The 23,957-nt window shown below is 39.2% G+C and overlaps 1 protein-coding gene across 1 annotated transcript in view; it reads left to right on the top strand.

The window, feature by feature from the left end:
• Positions 1–23,957, top strand: part of LOC124606789 (DNA-directed RNA polymerase III subunit RPC1) — a 230,844-nt gene that overhangs the window by 18,985 nt on the left and 187,902 nt on the right. The window contains exon 3 of the mRNA XM_047138858.1: positions 23,080–23,229. Within this exon, the coding sequence (XP_046994814.1) occupies positions 23,080–23,229 (150 nt within the window). The remainder of the gene's footprint in view (positions 1–23,079; positions 23,230–23,957) is intronic.

The following is a 23,957-nucleotide window of genomic DNA, read 5'->3' as shown; positions in this document are numbered from 1 at the left end:
TTTAGTATCTCCAGGGTTCTTCCATGTATACAACCTTCTTTCATGATTCTTAAACCAAGTGTTAGTTATGATTATGTTGTGCTCTGTGCAAAATTCTACCAGGCGGCTTCCTCTTTCATTTCTGTCCCCCAATCCATATTCACCTACTATGTTTCCTTCTCTCCCTTTTCCTACACTCGAATTCCAGTCACCCATGACTATTAAATTTTCGTCTCCCTTCACAATCTGAATAATTTCTTTTATTTCATCATACATTTCTTCAATTTCTTCGTCATCTGCAGAGCTAGTTGGCATATAAACTTGTACTACTGTAGTAGGTGTGGGCTTCGTATCTATCTTGGCCACAATAATGCGTTCACTATGCTGTTTGTAGTAGCTTACCCGCATTCCTATTTTCCTATTCATTATTAAACCTACTCCTGCATTACCCCTATTTGATTTTGTGTTTATAACCCTGTAGTCACCTGACCAGAAGTCTTGTTCCTCCTGCCACCGAACTTCACTAATTCCCACTATATCTAACTTCAACCTATCCATTTCCCTTTTTAAATTTTCTAACCTACCTGCCCGATTAAGGGATCTGACATTCCACGCTCCGATCCGTAGAACGCCAGTTTTCTTTCTCCTGATAACGACATCCTCTTGAGTAGTCCCCGCCCGGAGATCCGAATGGGGGACTATTTTACCTCCGGAATATTTTACCCAAGAGGACGCCATCATCATGTAATCATACAGTAAAGCTGCATGCCCTCGGGAAAAATTACGGCTGTAGTTTCCCCTTGCTTTCAGCCGTTCGCAGTACCAGCACAGCAAGGCCGTTTTGGTTATTGTTACAAGGCCAGATCAGTCAATCATCCAGACTGTTGCCCTTGCAACTACTGAAAAGGCTGCTGCCCCTCTTCAGGAACCACACGTTTGTCTGGCCTCTCAACAGATACCCCTCCGTTGTGGTTGCACCTACGGTACGGCTATCTGTATCGCTGAGGCACGCAAGCCTCCCCACCATCGGCAAGGTCCATGGTTCATGGGGGGGTGCTATTACATAGTAATTGTTATAGTCGAAATTCTCTCTCCTATAGCTACTAATGCTACTAATATCCATTAGGTTGGACAGATGTCATGCACCCATTAGGAGATGGTTGACTTGGTTAAATATATTTTTGTATGGAGATTTCTACGCTGTTTTATGTATATATTTGTGGTCAAAATTTGTACTGTCCACTACCATATTTCTTGAGAAAGCAAAATGTAGAAGTCTGCTCTCATTGTCATTTGCGTTACCTCAAAAGTTCCATTTTCTAATAAATTATCTTACTGTCGCCTGTGAGACATTTGTTTTTTAATTCATATAACTTATCTTAAAAAGCTGCCTCCTCTTCAGTTGGTGCATGAGCACATGTGAGACTATAGTTGAAGAATTTCCCTCTGTTTTTGAATCTGCACAAGCTGTGTCACTTCAACTGGAAGTCCGTGATAAGCTTTCTTTCTCTTATTTACAATAAAACCATTACCTAACATGTGACTTTCTTTTGGCAGCTGTAAATTATCGTGTGATCCTTGTACTTTATAACTCCTTCACCTAACCATCTCACTTCCTGAACAGCTGTATCATCCAATCAGTATTCATCCAGATGATCAAGTAATTTTGCTTAGAACTCCAGCTTAATAGAGAGTTAGCACACTCCATGATCTCAATTTAAATTCTTTAGATGTCTGCCAGTTCATTGTAAATGGGTCGGGCCAGCTATTTCTTCGTTAGATTTCCTAACATTTGATTTTTACAGGTTGGGTTGTCAGCTCAGTGCCAGCACTCAGTGATCATGAATGCCAGTGTTTTATATTGGGATTGATTCCCTTAGCTAGTGGGTATTGGATCCTCATTTTAAAGTGTTGGGTATTTGCGTGTTTTGCCCTCGCATGACTTGTCTGTGTACACCATTGCTCAGCAGCTCTGGTGTGGACTTGCTTGCGTCACCACATGTCACCACCCTTTTCATGCTCTGCCCCCTTCTTATTGTATACATACTTCCAGATGTTAATACAATAATGGGTCTTCTTATTTATGTGCAATACATTACATTTGGTAACATTGAGGATCAGTTTCCAATCCCTGCACCAACCATTGATCCTCAGTAGCTCTTCTTTTATTTCACTACAATTTTCCAGTGCTGCGACTTCTCTAGGTCATTTTGCAGTTATTGTGAAAAGTAATGCTCCTATAACACTCTGTTATGGTAGATTCAAAGCTACTTTTACATTTGAAGAAGTCTCTTAATTGAGAATGACTTGCTGTGCTGTTTGCTAGAAACTGTTCAATCCAATCACACAACTGGTCTGATATTCCACATTCTTGTATTTTGTTCATTAGGTAGCAATGTGGAATTGTATCGAAAGCCTTCTGGAAGGCAAGAAACAGTGCTCAATATAAGGATCTATTGCATTCTCTGCCTTCTAAACAAACAGGGTGAGTTGGGTTTCACACATTTGTTGGTTGCAGAATCCATGTCAGTTCCTACAGAGGAGTTTTTCTATCTCCATAAATATCATACTATGCAAGCATAAAACATGTGTCAAATTTATACAACGTACTAATGTCAGCGATATAGATCTATAGTTTTGTGCATCTGTTCGAAGACCGTTCTTGGAAATGGGTACGACCTGGACACTTTTTCAATCACTAGAGATACTTCACTCTTCTAGTAACCTATGATACGATGCTGCTAGAAGGGGAGGAACTTCTTTCACACACTCTTTGTAGAATTGTATGGGTATTCCACCAGTTTGAGCAATTTTAGTTGATCTCCTATCCCTCGATCACTCGTTTTGATTTCTGTTATCTTAACAATATGCAACAATTTAAAGGAGGAATTACAATATGATCCTCCTCAGTGAAACAGTTTTAGAAAGAGGAGTTTAATGTTTTGGCTTTCCATATTATCATCCCCTGTTTCAATGCCATTTTGGTCACAGAGTGTCTGGGCCATGGCCAGCTCCAGGGATTTTGCCAACTTGCCAGCATGTGCAAAAATTTCAAGTGCCACACCCCCTCTATCCCAAACCCTTTCCATGCATTTTGCACATAGTCAACCTTTTTCCAGTGTCGTTCATCCATGATGTCTTCTTTTCACATATCACACTTACTCATAAGTCTTTTTGATGAAAACACATCTTTAAGACCAGAGCCAGGTATGAGGTACCAGTCAGTGAAGCAGAAGTGAAATGTTCACAGTATAATATGTTTTGAGTTATAGCTCCAAAATTAACTGTGTCAACCAAAATAAAGTTACATCACTCGCAGAGTATAACTATAAAATCTGCTCCCTTTCTCTCATTTCCTAAACAGAGGAGAGCACGTGGTGCGGATGGAGGAGCACCATGACCACTGCGGGAAGAGTATCAAACGGGGAGTAGAAACAGATGCACTCTTTTTCACTGTGCACTGGATGACTGTTCACTGCAACACCAAATAGTGGTAGATCACATACATTGGCAGAAGTTGCAAAGGGCATGAAATGCCCCGAAATTTGAGTCTCAGTGAACAAGGAAAAGTAAGCTGAGTACACCAGATGTAGAAGTATGAGACCGGAGTTTCCATATACATGGTGCTAGCTGTTAGTGTAGGATCTGTGAAACCGCATCTGGAGTGTCATCTGCTTCCTGTAATGGCTGACGACGAATGTCAACACACAGTAACCAAAGTTCCATACATCAGTATCTATTTCAAACCCGTAAACATGTCGAGTTTTGTGCATACGAACTATGTTTGTGCACAGAATTTGTTTTCTGTTTTCATTTGAAGAAAACTGCTGCAGAATCACATTGAATGCTTGTCGAAGCTTTTGATGAACATGCTGTTGGGAAAACACAGTGTTTCAAGTGGTTCAAAAAATTCAAAAGTGGTGATTTTGGCGTGGGAAACGATGAGCGTGGGAAACTACCAAAAATCTTCGAAGACAACGATTTGCAGACCTTATTGGATGAAGTTGATACTCAACAGGAACTTGCAGAACAATTGAATGTGACACAGAAAGTTATGGGAAAGGTGCAAAAAGTGGGAAAATGGGTTCTGCATGAATTGAATGAAAGACAGCAAGCAGATTGAAAGACCACTTGTGAAATGCTGCTCACCAGATACAAGAGAAAGTTTTTTCCCCATCGAATAGCGACAGGTGATGAAAAATGGTGGATATAATTTGAGAATCCTAAGTGTTGTAAATCCTGGGTGAATCCAGGCAAACCATCGACATCCACTGCAAGCTCAAATCACTTTGGAAAGAAGATAATGCTCTGTGGTTGGTGGGATCAGAAGGGTGCCACCTATTGTGAGCTGCTAAAACCTGGTGAAACCATTAACACTGATTGCTACCAACAGCAAATGATTGATTTAAATTAAGTATTACATGAAAAATGATTGGAATATGGAAAGAGGCGACACAAAGTTGTATTGCTCCACGATAATGTCCCATCACACACAGCAAAATGGGTCAGGGAAACGATCAAAGCGTTCAGTTGGGAATTACAAGGGCATGCTGCTTATTCTCCAGACTTGGCTCTGTTCGATTATCACCTATTTGCATCACTGGGACATGCTCTTGCTGGACAATGCTTCAATTTGCATGAAAATGTACGAAAATGGCTCGCTGACTGGTTTGCTTCAAAAGAACAACTTTTTTTTGCATGGCATTCATAGCCAGCTGGAGAGGTGGGAGAAATATGTAAATAGCAATGGAGATTATTTTGAATAAAATATTGTTTATCATTTTCAAACAACAGATATGTAATTAATTGCAGTCAAATTCCAATTTCATACTTCTACACATGGTAGTACGTGAAATAATACCTCCAAACTAGATTTGCCCTGGCGGGTGACATTTGGCAATCTATTTCACTGCTAGAAAAAACAAATATAGTCCCGCTGTACAATGTAAATGAATGAAAATGCACAACATTTATAAATAACTTATAACTGAAATTAATGATAAACACTTGCTTTATATTAAGTTATTGGTATTGCTTTGAAATCAGTGAAATTCTGTATGACTTCACAAAATCCAAATATTCAGCTGTCTCGTGTTCAATCGGCAGTGTTTTAATCAGTTTAAACTTCGAAAAATTTCTTTCTCCACTTGCCACTGTCAGTAGTTGTGTTCACAAAATTCATAAGACTATATTTTATGTTGCACCAAAAGCCATGCTCTTTTGTATTAGTTTCAAGGTTTCACTTAGTGTGGTGTCGGGCTTTACCAAAGGAGAGGCCAAGTTAAGTTCATCTTTAAAATTTACAAGACTGATATCCTTTGCATGTCCATGACTAAAACTGGCCCATGGTTTGGAACACTTGTTACTTAAACCATCAGGTGGCATGTCTGTTGTACAAAAAATCGAAAAGCCCAGTGTGACTTTTAAGCTGTCGAAGTCTCTCACTGAGAGCACATATTGTCACATCCAGTACTTTAGATTAAAATTCTATTTTGTACTGCATTTCCGAATAAATTTCTCATCTTGTCAGTCATATTGGAACTGTTCCTTCTTCCATCTATTTTGTACCACCTACGGTTGGGTTCTCAGCATCAAGTTGGGTTCCAAGCTCCATAGCCTGTTGTAGGTAACACTGGAATTTGGGCCTCTGAGGGGGCTCACCACTCTGGTGAGTTCATGATTGGTTACCACAGGTACCTGGCCTTTGCAACATCTCTTCCTTTATGCGCTGCATGTCTATCCTCTTGATATTCCTTTCCCTCTCCCTTGTGAAACATGTCTGGTACATTTCTGGGAATGTGTTCTGCTTTTTCAGTAGCTGGATATCAGAACAGCCTCTACACTGTATTTTTGTTCTTTTTTTTCTTTCTTTGTTTCCCTTCTCCTGTCCTTCCACCACTTTGGCATTTGAGGTTCCTCTTTTTCTTCTTCCTCCTTGTGTGCTCTTGAAGACCGGCCCATGTGTCTGATGCATAACAGGTGACTGGGTAATGTGTAATTCCCAGCCCTGGATCAACAGGTAGGGTTCGCAAGTACCCTCTGGTACAAGCCAGGCCCAGGGAGGGATGATTGCCTTAGCTGCTACCTTCCCAAATTGCCGATTAGTCCCTCTGTCAGATGTTTAGGATGTGTGAACAATCATCTAAGGCAGGTGAGCCCTCTCTGACGGGGGCCCTCAGTTGGAAGGAGTGCGCCATCAGAGATGTTGGCAGTCATGGGGGATTTTCTTGCAATGAGCCAATCATCGTCTTCTCAGTCTACATCTACTAAACATAAGAGGATTGAGGCTAAAAAACAAAGACTGTCCCAGCTGCACCTCGTTTTCTCATGGTTTCGCGTACTGAAGACAGTCAGTCTTTGCTACAGTTAATCCATTTATTATTCAGAAAGGTATCAGCACAATTGCCGACCCTGTGAAATCCTGCTCTTGCTTATGCGATGGCACTTTGCTTTTGGAGACTGATTGGGATTCTCAAGCACATCTGCTTGCAGCTTCATTCCTTCATGGTTATCCTGTTCGTGTCAAGGCCCATTGATCACTGAATTCTTCACATGGTGTTATTTATACTAGGCTGCTTGATGATCTGACTGAGGCAGAAATCCAAACTTGCCTCCCTGATCAGGGTGTCATTGCAGTCCATCGGGTGATGAAAAAGGTAGATGCGTCCTTAGTGTCCACATGCACTCTATTTCTCATATTTGATAGAGTAGTGCTTCCATTCAAGATCAAAGTGGGCTATGAAGTTATCACAGTCCGACCATACATTTCGAACCTGATGCACTGCTACCAGTCTCGTTGTTACAACCACACTCGAATGTCCTGTCAACACCCGGCCAAATGTTTAACCTGTGGTAGGGATGCTCACAGGGGCAATTGTATTTCTCCTTCACCTCACTGTATCATTTGTAATGGCAACAATGCAGCCTCCTTTAGAGATTGTCCTGTGTGTCTCAATGAGCAGGCCATCCAGGAGATCTGGATGAAGGAAAAAGTACCTTACCCTGTTGCTTGCAAGTTGTTGGCTAGCTGGATACCATGCGTTCCACCATCCGGCACTTACACTACCATTCATGCTACATCTCGGTCCACGAAGGACATGGTCACGCAGACATGCAACATCAATTTCAGCACTGCAGTTGTAAAATGGCCCAGTATCATGGTAGCATCCCTGTCTCCTCCTCCTCCTCCTCCTCCTCCTCCTGTGTAAGAAGCCACTAAATTTTCGCCTCATGCAGCGAAATCACCTGCTACAAAATCACTGGGCTGGAAAGGACAGAAGGAATACTACCGCAAATTTGCATCCCTCCAGCCAACAAATATCCGAATAATCATCTGCCAACCGCAAAGGCTCCAAGAAATCAAATAAAGGCAAAGAGTCTTCTCCATCGCCGACTCGGAGATCCTCTTCAACAGTGTTGCCATGTGATGCCCTCATCTGGCTGACCTCTGGGTCGCTACGTGCACCGTCAACCATTTTTCTGCCTGGGCTCTGCAGACTGACCACGGGAGAATGGCAACACCTCTGTAGATATCATGCAGCAGGGTCCTCCAGTCTCTGCACCCTATAGCAGAGTGTCCTCGAAGGCTGGCACTCAGGCGAGGTGACACCACTTCGTTTTTTCCCCTCCTACCTTTCCTCATCAACACTCTTATCCAGTGGAACTTTTGCAGCCTTAGATCCAATGAAGAAAAATTATGGCTGCTTTTGGAATCACAGTGTCCACTTGTTCTCTGCCTCCAGGAAACAAAATTGCTTCCTCATGACCACTTTGACCTGTTGCATTTCTTTCCAGTCTGTTTTGACCTCCCAGAGCCTCTCAGAGAGCTGCCCTCATGGCTAACCTTCTCAATTAACTCAAATTCATATGCCTCAACACTGGAGCACCCATGTTCCTTTCAGACTCCGCGAACACCAGTTCCCCTTGGGATCTCTCATTCTGCACTGCCCAGCTTGCCCATTGTCTTGAGTGGTCCATTTTCTCTTATATGTACTTGAGCAACCATTTCCCATGTGCTATCTGTCTGCTGACCACACATGTATGCAAACCTAAGTGGCAGCTTTCTAAGGCCAACTGGAGGCTTTACTCCTCCCTGGCAGCCTTCGATGAACAACATTTCCCCATTTGTGATGACCAGGTAGAATATCTTACAAACTGTATCCCTACCACTGCAGAAGATTTCATTTTTCTCACTTTCTCTTTGCTGCACGGTGTCCTGCTCCCTTGGTGGACTGAGGTATGCCACAATGCAGTTCGCACGTGGAGATGTGGTCCATTGTCCTATGATGGCAAACTGCATTTGTTATAAATGGTTATGTGCACAGTCGTTTTCTTCTGGATGGCAAAAAAGGTAGCTGGATATTCTTTACTACTTCTTTCAACAGTCACGTGGGCCAATGTTCGATGAATCTCTGGAACTAAGGTCATCCTGCAATTTCCAGCCTGACTAGCAGATTGTATCTTAATGGACCCTATTGCTATCTCGTACAGCTTTGGCCACTGTTTTGCGGAGATTTCGAGCTTGACTCACTATCACCCTGCCTTCCTCCCATCAGAAATGAGTGGGGGAGGCTGGGCGATATCGATCTCTTCTCAGAATTGTGAGTGGTGAGTGCTACACCATGCTCTCACTCCATTCCGATCCTCCACACCAGGGCTGGACAATGTCCACATTCAGATATTGAAGAACCTTTCTCTTGTGGGTAAACACTTTCTCCTTCGTACATATAATCACATCTGGGCAGAGGTCATGTTTCCTAGATGCTGGTCTGAAGTCAGTGTCATACCCATCCCTAAGCCTGGTAAAAGGACAAACATCTTCTTTCTAGTTATCACCTCAGTTCTCTCACCAGCTGTCTTTGCAAGGTGATGGAACATATGATTCATGCCCGGTTGGTATTGTGGCCCGAGTCTCACAGTTCACTAACCACTGCACAATATGGGTTTCGAGGGCACCTTTCTGCAGTTGACCTACTCGTCACTTTGTCAAGCCATGTCATGAATGGTTTTCTGCAGAAATACCAGACTGTGATAGTGTTTTTCGATTTGGAGAAAGCCAACGATATCTGCTGGAGGACTGGTACCACCCTAGTCTCTACACATGGGTCTTCTGTGGCCAGATGTTTTGTTTCTTTCAGGAATTTTTAAAAGACTGAGTTTTCTAGGTATTTGTGGGTTGTCAGACAACTTTATCCAGGAAAACAGTGTGCCTCAGGGTTCTGTAGACAGTGTCTTCATCTTTGCTATCACTGTTAACCCTATTATGGCCTGTCTCCCGCTGGGCATTTCCGGTTCCATTTTTGTTGATGATTCTGCCATCTATTGCAGTCTCCCATGTAATTGTCTCCTAGAGCGGCGTCTTCAGCATTGCCTCGATCGTCTTTACTCATGGAGCATTGATGATGACTTTTGCTTTTCCACTGACAGAACTTTTGTGTGAATTTCTGGCAGTGCAATTGGTTTCCTCCACCATCGTTACATCCTGGGCGTGTTGCTCTTCCATTAATTGAAACATTGAAATTCCTGGGGATCATACTCAATAGAAAACTTTCTTGGACCTCCCATGTGTCTTACCTGGTCACCCAGTGTACATGGTCCCTAAGTTTCCTATGTGTTGTCAGCAGTACTTTGTGGTGAGCAGATCAGACAGCCCTCCTTCATTTGTGCCAGTCCCTTGCCCGCTTGAAACTAGATTATCCATGTTTTGTTTACTCATCTGCACGTCCATCCATGTTATGCTGTCTCAATACAATCCACCATTGTGGCATCCATTTGGTCACTTGCGCTTTTTATTTTAGCCCGGTAGAGAGTCTGTTTGCTGAAGCTGTGTGTTTTTGCCGAGAACATTAATGTGTAGCGATGTTTCATACCATATCACCACTGAACATAGTAGTGTGTATTCATGAATAAGCTTTGGCTTACTGTCAGCCTCATGCGTAACCATTCTGTCTGTGTTTTCATCTTTGCTTATTAAAATCCGGGCACTATAGACCTCTCCTCTGTTATACTTAAGAGAGGCCACTGCTCCAATATTATTTTCCCATCCTGTTGCACTCTGTATTTCAACTTGAGGGCAGATATATGACCTTTGAAGACTGCCCAAAGTCACATGGACACATGGAAGAAATCATGAATTCTTCTTGCTAAACAAAAGAGTGAAACCATGTATTCCTTTGTCTTTTCAACATCATTCTGTTGATTGTGACTTCTACACAGAGAAAGAAAAGGAAAATGAGTGAAAACTTAAATGAAGCTACAGAAAAAACAGAAAAAGTTAATTTAGAGGAACATGGCCAGGAGAAAAGAAATGCAAATAGTGTTCATGACAGATCCAAATGAGTGGGAGTGGTAGGGGAATGATGCCATTCATCTTTCCATGTGTAAACGCTACGTATTCACAATGCGTGGATTTAGAAGACTATGGAACATGACGCGCATTGCAAATTTTACGTGTTATTTATTTGTTACAAAGTGTTTTTCTCAGTAGTACTGCTATAGGTGTCTAAAGTTGATGTATAGGAACTGTTAGGCCGTTCATATTCTGACATTTATCTTTATTTACATATTATAATTTTTTTTGCTTCTTTTAGGTGCTTTCAAGCTGGCAAGTGTTGTGTAGAGACATGGTGGAAATTGAGGTGGCAACACACCACAAGCAAGCTTTGCTACTTTGAAAGACATACCCAAATTGACCAATTCCAGTGCTTGATTTGTCAAATGTTTCGCAGTATGTTGATAATTTCCAGTAAGATGCTAGATTTCATTGATGATTTGAATTTCTGACTTATCCTCACACGTCTCCATTTATGCAAAACTTTTATTGTCCTGTTTAACTCATTGTTTTACAACCATAAAATTTAAATTTTTTTCATCTCTAAAAACCTACTTCTGTTGGCGTTGACACAGGAAACCCTTCCAGTTCAAATGAAAATAAAAAACATACCTTGTTATCAGCTCTTTCTACAAATTATCTGAATACCTAGATTCATAGACTGAAAATCTCCATTAGCTACACGGGAAGTAGCAGTGTTTCATATAAACCTGTATGACAAATGATTATGGATTATAAATAGAACTCAGTATTAATAGACGTAAAAATATTTTCTTGGAAAAATACTACGGTAATCAAGTAAATAGTAAGCTACTAATAGCTCAGTAAATGATGAGTCACAGATAGCAGATATGTTTAATAATCATTTCTGAAATATAGTAGAGAACATAGGGACAAACAGTTCAAGAGAAAAGTTGCAGCAGTATGTTGAAAAAGTAACTCTCATAAAATTCAGTTCTATGAGTGTACCACTAACTTCTCATTCTGAAATTAAGAAAATTATATGTTCTCTCAGAAATAAAAACTTATATGTTCTCTCAAAAATAAAAACTTATCTGGTGTTGATGGTGTATTGAACAGAGTACTAAAGATTTGTTCCCATATAATAAGCCTAGTTGTACCTGAAATATGGAATGCATCATTAACTCAAGGCATTTTTCCAGAGACTCTGAAATATGCCAATGTTAAACCCCTCTTTAAGAAAGGTGATAATAGAGATGTTGACCGAGTGAAGTGGCGCATTGATTAGCACACTGGACTCGCATTCGGGAGGATGACAGTTCAATTCCACGTCCAGCCGTCCTGATTTAGGTTTTCTGTGATTTCTTTAAATCACCTCAGGCAAATGCCGGGATGGTTCCTTTGAAAGGGCATGGCCGACTTCCTTCTCCATCCTTCCCTAAACCAATGAGACCGCTGACCTTGCTGTTTGGTCTTTTCCGCCAAATCAACCAACCAATAGAGATGTTAATAACTACCATCCTGTTTCACTGCTGATGCCATTTTCCAACATTTTTGAGAAGATGGTGTATTCTAGAGTAGTATTTCATCTTAGTGACAATAATATCCTCAGCAAATCACAGTTTGGGTTTTAGAAAGGTTGTCCTACTGAGAATGCTCTTTCAATGTTCATTCACCAGATTTTACAAGCATTAAATAATAATATAACACTGATTTGTATTTGAATGTGTGAATCACAATATTCTCCTAAATAAATTGAAGTTGTATTGGATTGATGGTATAGCCAATGGATAATGTCATATCTAATGAAAAGAATACAGAAAATTGTAATAGTATTCAACCTATATCGTCTGGGGGCATAAACCTGAGCGGGGAGGAGTAATGTATCTGGTTCCCGAAGGCTCAGTCTTACATCCAATATTGTTTCTCATACATGTGAATGATATTCCGTCTAATATACAACAAGCAGTCAGTTCTTTCTGCAGATGACCCTAGTATTGTGATCAGTCCGAGCTTACATACAGAAACAGAATAAATGGTAAATAAAATTCTTAAAAGTATCATTGACTAGTTTTCTGCGGATGGTTGCACCCTCAGTTCTCCACATTTAGGGATGCTACAGTGCTGATAAGCACAACACATGTTGATGAAATAAGATGGAAACTTCAAAATTTTTAGGTGTCCATATTGATGAGAAATTGAATTCAAAAAAGTACTATTTTTAACTACTAAAACAACTTAGTTCAACCACATTTGCACTTACAATCATTGCTAATCTAGGGGAGAGAGAAATCAGTAAGGTGACATATTGTGCATATTTTCATTCAATATTGTCATATGGAAAAATGTTCTGAGGTCACTCATTTTTAAGAAAGTAATTCTTCATTGCACAAAAATGTGCAGTAAGAATAATGTTTGTTACTCACCCACAATCATTTGGCAGGCACCTGTTTAAGGAGTTGAGCATTATGAGTACTGCTTCACAGTATATTTATTCCCTCATGAAGTTTGTTGTAAATAATCCACTACAGTTTACAAGGAATAATGATGTATATAACTACAATACCAGAAGGAAAAATGACATTTATTACTCCACATTAAGGTTGTCTTTAGCACAAAAAGGGGTGCACAATGCTGGAACAAAAATTTTTGATCACTTACCAAGTGATGTAAAATATCTGACAGATAGCAAAGTTGTTGCTGTGGTCCTCAGTCCAAAGACTGATTTGATGCAGCTCTCCGTGCTATCCTGTGTAAGCCTCTTCATCTCCGAGTAACTACTGGAACCTACATCCTTTTGAATCTGCATACTGTATTCATCTCTTGGTTTCCCTCTATGATTTTAACCCTCCATACTTCCCTCCAGTACTTAGCTGGTGATCCCTTGATGTCTCGGAATGCGTCCTACCAACTGATCCTTTCTTTTCAGGTTGTGCCACAAATATATCTCCTCCCCAATTCTGTTCAGTGCCTCCTCCTCATTGGTTACATGATCTACTCATTTAATCTTCAACATTCTTCTGTAGCACCACATTTCGAAAGCTTCTATTCTCTTCTTGTCTAAACTTTTTATGGTCTATGTTTCACTTCAAACCATGGCTACACTCGACACAAATACTTTCAGAAATGACTTCCTGACACTTAAATCTGTACTCAGTGTTAAGAAATTTCTCTTCTTAAGAAACACTTTTCTTGCCATTGCCACTCTGCATTTTATATCCTCTCTACTTCAACCATCATCATCTATTTAGCTGCCAAACAGCAAAGTAAAATTTGAAAATAAACTGAGAAAGTTTCTGCTTGAGAACTCCTATTCTGCAGAAGAATTTCTATTCTTGTAATGTGTAAAAGGTGGTTGATAGGAATTATTAACTCACGCCTGTACACATTTTTTTCTTATATTAAAAAAACACCTTAGAAATGTTCAGAATATAAGCATATGTACAAATTAATTTGCGATGTGATGTAAAATGACTGATTCTACCTCATTACAATCTATCATGCAAAATGGTGCATGGAAATGTAACTAATTAACTCAATTAAGTTTTGGCAGCATGAGCATGAAAAGCATTAATCAGTATAGTGACTTGTTCCGCGTCCCGAAGGTTATCCTCGATGGGATCTACAGAACATGATGAATGAATGAATTGTTAGTGTTGTATATAATTTTTTATAGCGAATTGTCATATGTTGCAGTTTTCTCTTCCTTTTAGTTTCTTGATGAATGACTTGAAGTTGAAACTGAATGCATTCATAATGTTGGTGTTCCGCATTTGTACCTTGAAATGGGATTTCGTGATGAGACAGACATAAGTAATTTTTTTTGTTTCAAATAAGCTACTGTTTGTGTTATTCTGGCAAACTGTGTGTACTGGTCCCATTACCTGCCTTTTCTCCCTCCAATAAAAGTGGTTAAGGTTTGAAACTTAAAACTTTTTTTTTTTTTAAAAAAAAAAAGGTTTATTTTCACACAGAACAAATGTAATGTGAACCATTACACAACATAAAAGCACAGGACAACTACAAAAAGAGTCCAAGGCAACAACTGTAGCAGTGGGCCAAAGATTAATTTTGTAGCACAGGTATGGATTCTAATATGTAATTTCCAGTGACCAAGAAACTTTTGTTTAAAATATTCAATGCTTGCCAAAACGATCGATTAGAAACTTCAAAAGTACTTTGAATTCTTTGCTGAGGCAAGTTCAGGGGTGTAGGGGTAGACTGTGGTGGAATTTGTTTTGTCTTTACAAAGTGGTGTAAATTATTCCTTATGTTATCAACCAGCAAGACTACATGGACAGCTTTTTTTCTACAGTATTTGCTAGTATAGTATCATTTCTTTGTACATCAACATGTAGGGAAACTTTTATTTTCCTTTTTACTTTTTCCCTTAATTTTTAGAGTTTAACTATTGTATACCCCTTTTTGCAGCCCTCATTAAATACATGAAATTTCAAGAGTGAGCACCCTATTGCCATGAAGCAACATTTCTAGAGTTTGTAGGCCAGAAAATGTGGCCACCAACATACAGATAGTTGCTGTTTTTTGCTTGGACTATAACTTGTTACCAATTTTTCCTTCCTATTTGAACAAAATCATGTTAGTAAGAAGGGCAATGAAAGTGAAAACTTAAAATCTGAGTAATATTTTAATAATAACAAATTTTAATTAGTGACCAAATTTAAAAAAATGAAAAATTTGCATTATAACAGGAAAAATACCTAATAGGAATGAACAATTTACTGATTTCATTTCACCATGTCATGGCCCATATTTTAAAGATTATTTTTAATAAAACAGAACATTTTGAAGATAATATTTTTCCTTTTATCTGAACACATTTTTGAAACAATGAAACACAAACCTGTAAGTACCGAAACACAATTTTTTGTGTTAGTGAATTTACTAACAGGTATTAGGTAATTTTATTTACAATCCTTATGCCTTATTAGAGTATTTAGAGACCAAATTTCACTATTATTTATTATTATTATTATTATTATTTAGTCTCCCCCCCCTTAGGCAAGTTTTTACATAACATTGAGTCTCCATCTTCCTTATCTCCTGCCATTGTCTTTGTCATTACATAACTGTTTTGCACTTTGGCCTTATCTGTCAACTGACATATTTTCCTCCCCCATTTTTCTATCCCATTTGCTATTCACCACCCCTTCTAAAGGGTATTTTGGTAAGCATTGTCTTCTTTGACCATTTCTTTTTTTTAACTTTAAAATCGTCTGCAATATTTCTTTTAACAGCCCTTCGTAATAATTCTTCATTCTTAACTCATTCTGTGCAACTTATTTTCTCTGTCCTACTCAGTACTCAGATCTCAAAGTCCTCAAATCTCTTTTCCACTTCCTTAATGTCCCTATTTCCACATCGTATAAATCCACTCTCCACACAAAAGAGTGAACCAGTCATTTTCTCTGATCCGTTCAGTTTTCACATACCGGGGTGGTGCATCGGTTAACACATTGTACTCAAATTTGGGAGGACAATGGTTCAGTCCCCATCCTGCCAGCCAGACTTAGGTTTTCCTTGATATTCCAAAATTGTTTCAGACAAATTCTGGGATGGTTCCATTGAAAAGGGCATGACCAACTTTGTTTCCATCCTTTTGTAACCCGTGCTCATGCTCCATCTGTAATGACCGTGCTGTCGTGAGACAAATTCTAACCTCCTTTGCTTTTTTTTGTTCAGTTCCCCTCATAAACTTCTTTCTGTTAAATGCTGCTTAGCCATTGCATTCTAGTTTTAATTTCTTGTGTGCATGCCATATTCTCCTGTATGAAGGTGCCCAAGTATTTGAAAGTATTATCGTGGTAAGTTGTGTCCTTTCATACTCTTATGGTCAACTTCTTTTCCTCCAAGCAAATGACCAGTCTCTTGTTTTTTCTGCACTCAGAGCTTTGTTTATTATCAATTCATCTTTAGCTGATAGCACTACGCCAGCAGCACATTTGACACATTACAGCTTTTTTTTCTGACCGATGTGCCTATTTATTTGTCATTTGTTGTCGTCTCCAATTTTTACCTTAACATTCTGCTCCATATATAGGCTTTAAACTAACCCTTTTCCCTTCCAGTCTATTCCCTTGTCGCTCAAAATTTGTAGGGTCTTATCCAATTTTACTCTGTCACATGCTTTTTCGAGCTGATGTAGGTACTATAAACTTCTAATTTCTTCTAGAGGTACCTCTCTTCTATTGCTCGTAATAAGTCAGTTTTATCTTTTGTTCCTCTTCCTCTTATAAATCTCTGTGGTTCTTCATCTATAAAGCTGCCTTTTCCCACATATATTCTCCTGTTGAAGACACTCAGTAATTCTTTCACTGTAGTGTTAGGCCGATAGCCCTGAATTCTTCACTTGAAATGGCATTTTCTTATTAATGTCAATAAGAAGTTCTCTGGCAACTCCCTTGTCGATACCCTTTGTTACACAAGCATGTAATTTATTTTGTTCCCATACTTACTCTACTTAGATTAAAACAACTTTGTGTTTGAGAAATGTTAGTGATGGGGTGTGGAGACGATGGCTTGCACACAACATCCACACATCCTTCCTCCATGTGCAGCCCCTGCCACGTAGCAAGGCTCTGCTGCTTGTGCGTGCAGGTCAGGCAATACAGTGAGCACATGGAGCCCAGGTATCAGCTGTGATTGGCTGATGCCCAGTCCCTACTACTCAGCTCACCAATATGTCAATTACAGAGTTGTTTTAATTGAAGTATAGGCTCTTAAATACTTCTGCTGGCAGTTCATCCACTGAACTTGCATTCACATCTTTCATTTCATTAAGAGCCTGGAGTGTTTGTTAGGGGCTGATGACTGCTGATTTAGATAGTATGACAAGTGTTTTGACTACTTGAGCAATGTCTGTTCTGGACCTATTACTTGTCTGTTCTGACCTATTACTACATGCCGCTTCATCTGACACTGCTACCTTAACACTCGGTTATTAGACTGGGGTAGATATTCAGCCGTGCACCTCTTGTGATTTACCTCAGTGTCCAGCTATGCCGTGCCCTGTTCTTCTTTGGCATCAAACTTCTTTCTTCTCTGCAGATTTCAGTAAGTGAAGTGGCTATAAAACAAAACATTGCTCTGTACTTAAATAAAATGTAGATTGGTTCCAATCAACTCTGTATATTGTCACAAACTTTGATGAATGGTTGCACATTATATGGGAACTTTCTCAAAGACCACTTGTTAACATTATGTGAATAGTATACAACAACAATCGCTTATATAAATCTTATTTGTCTTCCTTGGTTCTGGATATCTTCCATGGTACCAGAACTCCTTCATTCCTCCTTGCTCCACAGAGAGTACAGATTCTCTCTAGCAGCTAGACCCTGCACCTGTTGAGTAATACTTTCCCACAGTATGTGGCCCAATGTTTACAGACTAACTGTGATCATGCACATCTTTATTCTGAACTCTATATTTGATGTGCGTGATACATGCCTTTCCATGAATGGCATGGGTAGCTACATATTCCTCCCCTAAGAGAAAAGATGTTATGATGATACACTCAACAATTAATCATTACAAACATGCATATCCTCTAATGAGAATTTTCATAAACTCGATTGTTTTATACTTAATAGCTCCCTTATTTTAGTTAGCATGGTGACACAGAGTGAACCATAATTACATTGCTTTCTTTCAGAGTACTTTCAGCTCTTCAATTATTAGTTCCATTAATTTGTGTTCTCGCTTTTGGAGGAAGCACTTGTACATCATTATCAAACATCAAATTATGCCAAGATTCAAAAACTTGTGCTAATCAACAGAGTAACTAATATTTACTTTCTCAGTTTATTATCCAGTTTGGAGGAGATGCTCCCTTAAGCAGGTTTCTTATTCCTTTTCTTTGCGAATATTGCCCATAAGTATTTCTCCCTTCTTCTAGGCTACTATTCCGGGGATTCAGTACTCTTTACCTCATATTTGGTAGGCCTGGTCAGTGTGATGTACCTCTTCTTTCTTCTGAAGTGGGTGGAGTTCTTCCCTTGCATGGGTCCTCCCGAACCTGGAATGAGCTCCTGTCTTTGGAGATCACTTACCCATAACTTTCCATTTGAAGTATGTGACCTTCCTTTTCCACTACTTTGTTGAGTACTTCAGTACTTCTCCCTTTCACTTCACCTCATCTTAAAGCTGCATCCTCTATGAAACTCCAGCTATCTCCTGCTTTTCTGCCACGAGTTCTCCTGTCCATTTTCTCTCCTCCAAAACTCCTTTTCCGTCTTAGTGCTGGCTTGTCATTTCCATGTGAAGCATATTAGTATGTCACCTTGTCCTATTCCTCCCTCCTGATGAAACAATGACATGCATAGCGAAAGAATACTCCCAATCCCAAATCATATTAGTTTATACATAGTCTGTAGGTGAATATATTTGTGTGTGTGTGTGTGTGTGTGTGTGTGTGAGAGAGAGAGAGAGAGAGAGAGAGAGAGAGAGAGAGAGAGAGAGAGAGAGAGAGAGAGAGAGAGAGATATGTAGTACGCACAAATCCCACACCACCTCTATAAAAGTGGAACACAAACCTACCCGGAACAATTCAAATTAGTACAAAAGTTAACAAAAAGTATAGTTGGTCAATTATCGAATGAGGTGATACCACTACCGATGATTAATCTCCCTTAATAATAAAAAAAAAAAAACACGTACAAACCCAACCCTAGTTTTTACCATATGGTGGTAAGTAATCTGCCTCTTTCGTGAGCAATTTTACAGTAAAGGAATGCTTAACAATTGATTAAATAACAGTTGACAGTATTTGTTTACATACTTTCACCATTAAGAACAATCTTTGTTGTTACTGTGTTTCTTTCCTAAGTTTAATTTAATGGTGTCATATACTGCTTTAACATTTCAGTATTATATAATCCCCTTTCTGGGTAGATCTAGAAAACTGCAGTGGGATGTGGTACATTTAAAACTTTGTAAGGACCGCTATATCGAGGGCAAAACTTGTGTGTTTCTTTCCTCAAATTTGAGCTGTGATGTACTTCCTTAATTAGTACCAAGTCATCCACATCAAAGATAGGTGTCATAGCTTTTTCATTATATTTACGCAGGTGTTTATCTGCTGCTTATTGTAAATTGTCTTTTCAGTATCATCTAAGTTGTCTCCCTGTACGTTATCATCATTGTCATCTGGCCATTTAAATAATTTCAACAGTGACTTGCTATAAATTTACCTTTCATTATTTCAATGGAAGATAAACCAGCAGATAACCGTGGAAGTTCATTAAGTATTACTTGGAATTCTGGTGTTTTCCATGCCCAAGTTGTATGCCTGATGGAACAGTATGCCCTACGTAACCTAATGATTTCTTTTGTGATACGTTCACAAGAGTTACTTCGCAGGTGGTATTTCGAGATAGCAGTTTGTCTAACATTTTCCCATGCTAAAAAAAGGCTTTACTCACAAACTGTGTGCCATTGTCTGTCAACAATACACGTGACTTTCTTACCTCTGAGAAATATTCTTGTAGACATCTAGTCACGATCTCTGTGTTGGCATGCTTAACAGGATAGAGTTTAACATATTTAGACCAACACTCACCTAGTACAAATATATATGTTAACTCGCGCCCCCTACTCGTTGGTAATTGGTCAAGGAAATCAGCAGCTGTGATGTCTTGGAAGCCTTTAGGTATTATCAGGTATAATTTGTACTTTATCGATTGATTGTTGTCTTTCGTCTTTTGGCAAGTTTCACATGTACGTAGTACAGACAGTACGTCTTGACTTAAGTCCTTAAAATAGTAAAATTTTACAATATGTTGAACAAATTTTCTTATCCCCCCAAGTATCCATACCCTTGATAAATAAACATAATTAAATCTTGTTCTACAGATTTCGGTATACATATTTGAGTCTAATTTTCTTTACTCTCCAAAACAAAACATAATTTATCATAATCCATTTTACTACACTGTTATCAGTTGTCCTTTCTTGGTCTAAGGTGTTCCACTTATCCCCAAAATATGGTTTGTCAGATGTCCTTCTTTATACTTAGGTATAACTTGATAAAAAATTAATGTTGAAGGTAGCTCCAGGTCCTTCCATTCTTACCAAATCATTCAGCCCAGTGGTAAGTGTGATAATGTATCAGGAACTACATCTACAAGTATACTCTCTTAAAAAGCTCATGACAAACCATTTAAGAGACTAAAATTATTAACAGGCTATTGTAGTTATATTTAGTTTGCATTTTTTATTGGTCCTTTAGTCTAAAAAAGTAGATTACCCAGACCTGTCAACAAGAGATATTATCATTGTTGTATATTGCTGTTTTCTCTCCAGTGTTTAAGCATACCATTTAGTGTGCGAGAATGTACGTGCATCAATGGATTACTAACATTGACTGAGGTTAGATGTAAAATATATTGTGGTATTGCAAACTTCACTATGGTTGGCCTCTTAGATTTCAAAACAGTAATGATTGTTAAGAATCCATCTTACTGGAGCTGGATATCGACCTTTTAGGTGCTGGGAGAGTTACCACATTGTCACTAGTGACAGGTTGCATGAAACAGCGGTAAAACATCATCTGCCCAGCACAGCTGTCAAAGATGACTGATAAAGACAAAAGAACTTCGAAGCAGAATGTGACCAAAAGCAGAAGACAACATAACCCCACATGTCATCTGAGATGGACCCACGTTTACAGGAAGCTTCTGTCAAAAAAAGTGCCCTAACTGAAGTACTTATGGCAGACATTCCCTATAAATTGGCCATTTCAGAAGCTTTGATTGCACTATGGATGCTTCGAGAAGAAGTACAGTGCGTTTCAATGATGATGTTAAGAATAATGTTTTACCATCATATTGTCTTACATGGGTGGGTTACAGGGTGGAATTGTTCCAGTAGCCTGATTGACCATTATCAGCCAATGCTGCTAACTGTGCTTTGTGCTAAACAGCTTGTAAGTAAGTATGATAATGCTTCCATTCGTTCATTAGGATTTGTCTGAGATTGATTTAATGAACAGAATTATGACATAACACACCTTAGTCCTCTAATCTGAATATGATTGAACCTCTCAACAATATATTGAAAAGGATAGTTGCTACTCACCATGTAGCGGAGATGCCGAGTCACAGATAGGCATGACAAAAATACTGTCAGATTATGAGCATTTGGCAAACAAAGCCTTCATCGGAGATAGCACATACACACATGCTCATGCAGACACAACTCACACACACACACATGACTGCAGTGTCTGGTTGCTGAGGCTACACTGCAAGCAGCTGTGCATAATGGGAGATGCAGTCGGGTGGTGCGGGTAAGGAGGGGGAGGCAGGGTAGGGGTGGGGAACAGTAAAGTGCTGGTGGGAGCATGCAGGGACGAGATGGAGAGTAGGGCAGTCTGGAGATTAGATGGATGGTGGATGGAAGGAGAGAGTGGGGGGGGGGGGGGGGGGGGTAGAGGTATATCTGCATGAATGTCCACCAACAAAATGTGGTCAAGAAATAACTGGACCACCTGTTGGTGAGCAGGCCACCCAACATGACATTCCTCATTTCAATGACGGCTTCACAGCCTGTGCCATCTGGATCCTTCCCACAAACACCAGCTTTTCTGAATTGTGTGGGTGGGAACTCTGCAATATATCCTATGTTCCCGTAACCCTCCTGGCCACAACCTTCGTTAGTCATTGTCCTTACCCATCTAGCCCCTTCCCAGTCTTTTTACTTCTCTCCTTTTCCATTACCCCCCTCTCCCTCACATTCCATCTAACCTCCAGACTGCACCTAGCTGTCCTACTCTCCATTTCATCCCTGCACACTCCCAGCAGTACTTTACCATCCCCCACCCCTACCCTGCTAACTGTCCCCCTCCCTGCCACAGACACCTCCTTACCCCAACCTGGTTGCCTCGCCCATAATACGCTGCTGCTCATAGTCTGGCTCCAGCTGCCAGAGACTGTGGTCCTGTGTGTGTGAGTTGCGTTTATGTGCCCTACTCTTGTTCATACACTTATTCTTAATGTGTGAGTTGCGTTTGCGTGTGTGTGTATGTGTTGGTCGAAAGCTAACTTTTTGACAACCTTTTTGTTGTGCTTTTTTGCAACTCAACATCTCTGCTTTACGGTTAGTAGCAACTATCGTTTTCATAATATTTTACATTCCATTCTTGATTTTCCATTGTTTTTTATGTAAGTAGTTGTCTTTTTATTTATTTATTCCACTCTTTGGCTGAAAGGACTGTTATATTTTATTTGTTTACTGGTTTTGATAAATAATCCTCAGATGATATTTAGCCGAGAAGATGAACATCACAAACATAAGAAATGATGAAACTGACAGAGAAATAATTGTATATGACCCATATGACAGGGCTAGTGTTGGCACACTGCCACTGAGCCGACCCTACAGGTCATGTACAATTACTTTTCTTTCAGTTTAATTATGTTTTATATTTTTGGGTGCTGCTATTATTTGTTATAAATTTTATTGTTTTTTATTCCATTTTATTAACAAAGACTGATCAGTGGACAATCATTATTGTTCAGAACTAGTAATCCATTAAAATAGTAAAAAATCCTTTGGTCAAAGACTGATACAAATTCAAAATTTAGATTGCTGTACTCATCATTGGTGTAAGTGTTTGTTTCAGTTCTCATTTAATTCTACACTAGGATTATATATGGTTTCTGTATTTCATTTACATTACAGTTACTTTTTTAATCTAATTGTTTAATTAATACAATATGGTCATTTACTTTTTAGTATGGTCAGAGGAAAACTACAAATGATCAGTATGATATTTATTTTCTGTATAGGGAGTCAACCAGAAAGACGCAGTATGTCTGACTTGTGGAAAAGGATTAAATGACTGTGTGGGGCACTACGGATACATTGATTTGGAGCTTCCAGTTTTTCATGTAGGATATTTTCGATCTGTCATTACTGTACTTCAGACTGTTTGCAAGGTATGTCAGTTCACATTATTGTACCATCCTCATCTTTAAGAAATGTAGCATATAGTATGACCCACTGACTCTGTTCCTCCATCCCCTTTATTAGTGAGGAAGTTGTATTACTGTATTAGATTACATAATCGTACCTTTCTTTAGTTGAGAGATACACGATGACAACAATTAATAATGGTCTGTCAGATCATAGTGCACAAATACCAACATAGCAAACAATTAGGGCAACCTTATCCCAATAATGAAACATAAAATATAATGACAGAGCTTTACTTCCAACACAGATATTGATAGATAATGTGAAAAGGCACACTTGGCAAGAAATCTATGATAAGGGTAACTTGAATGACAAAATTGAATGTTAAGTAGTGCAGTGATTAAGATGTTGGCCTCACATTTGGAAAACGTGGGCAAATGCTTGTCCATAGATCTCGTATATAAGAATTTTTAACACGTTGCAGCCCTGTCAGCAACTGTGATAAATTAATATGTCAAAAATCCACCTCAGTTGTGAAGTATGTGTCGTGTGTCCACAAATCATTTCAGGCAAGTTTCCAACAGTCCTTCAAATAAGTCACAGCTAAATTAATTCCAAACCCTCTTCCAACTGTACTAAGGCTCCATATTCAGTGACACTGACATCAACAGGATTTTAAATTCTAACATATTTTGAAAGATAAATATAATGCTTTCCTAAAAACCTCAGTTGCTTCCCTTGAGTGTTCTCC

The sequence above is a fragment of the Schistocerca americana genome, chromosome 1 (assembly GCF_021461395.2).
Source record: "Schistocerca americana isolate TAMUIC-IGC-003095 chromosome 1, iqSchAmer2.1, whole genome shotgun sequence".
NCBI classification, from domain to species: domain Eukaryota; kingdom Metazoa; phylum Arthropoda; class Insecta; order Orthoptera; family Acrididae; genus Schistocerca; species Schistocerca americana.
Note: the sequence above shows the minus strand (reverse complement) of the source record. Positions and strands in the feature narration are given on the sequence as shown.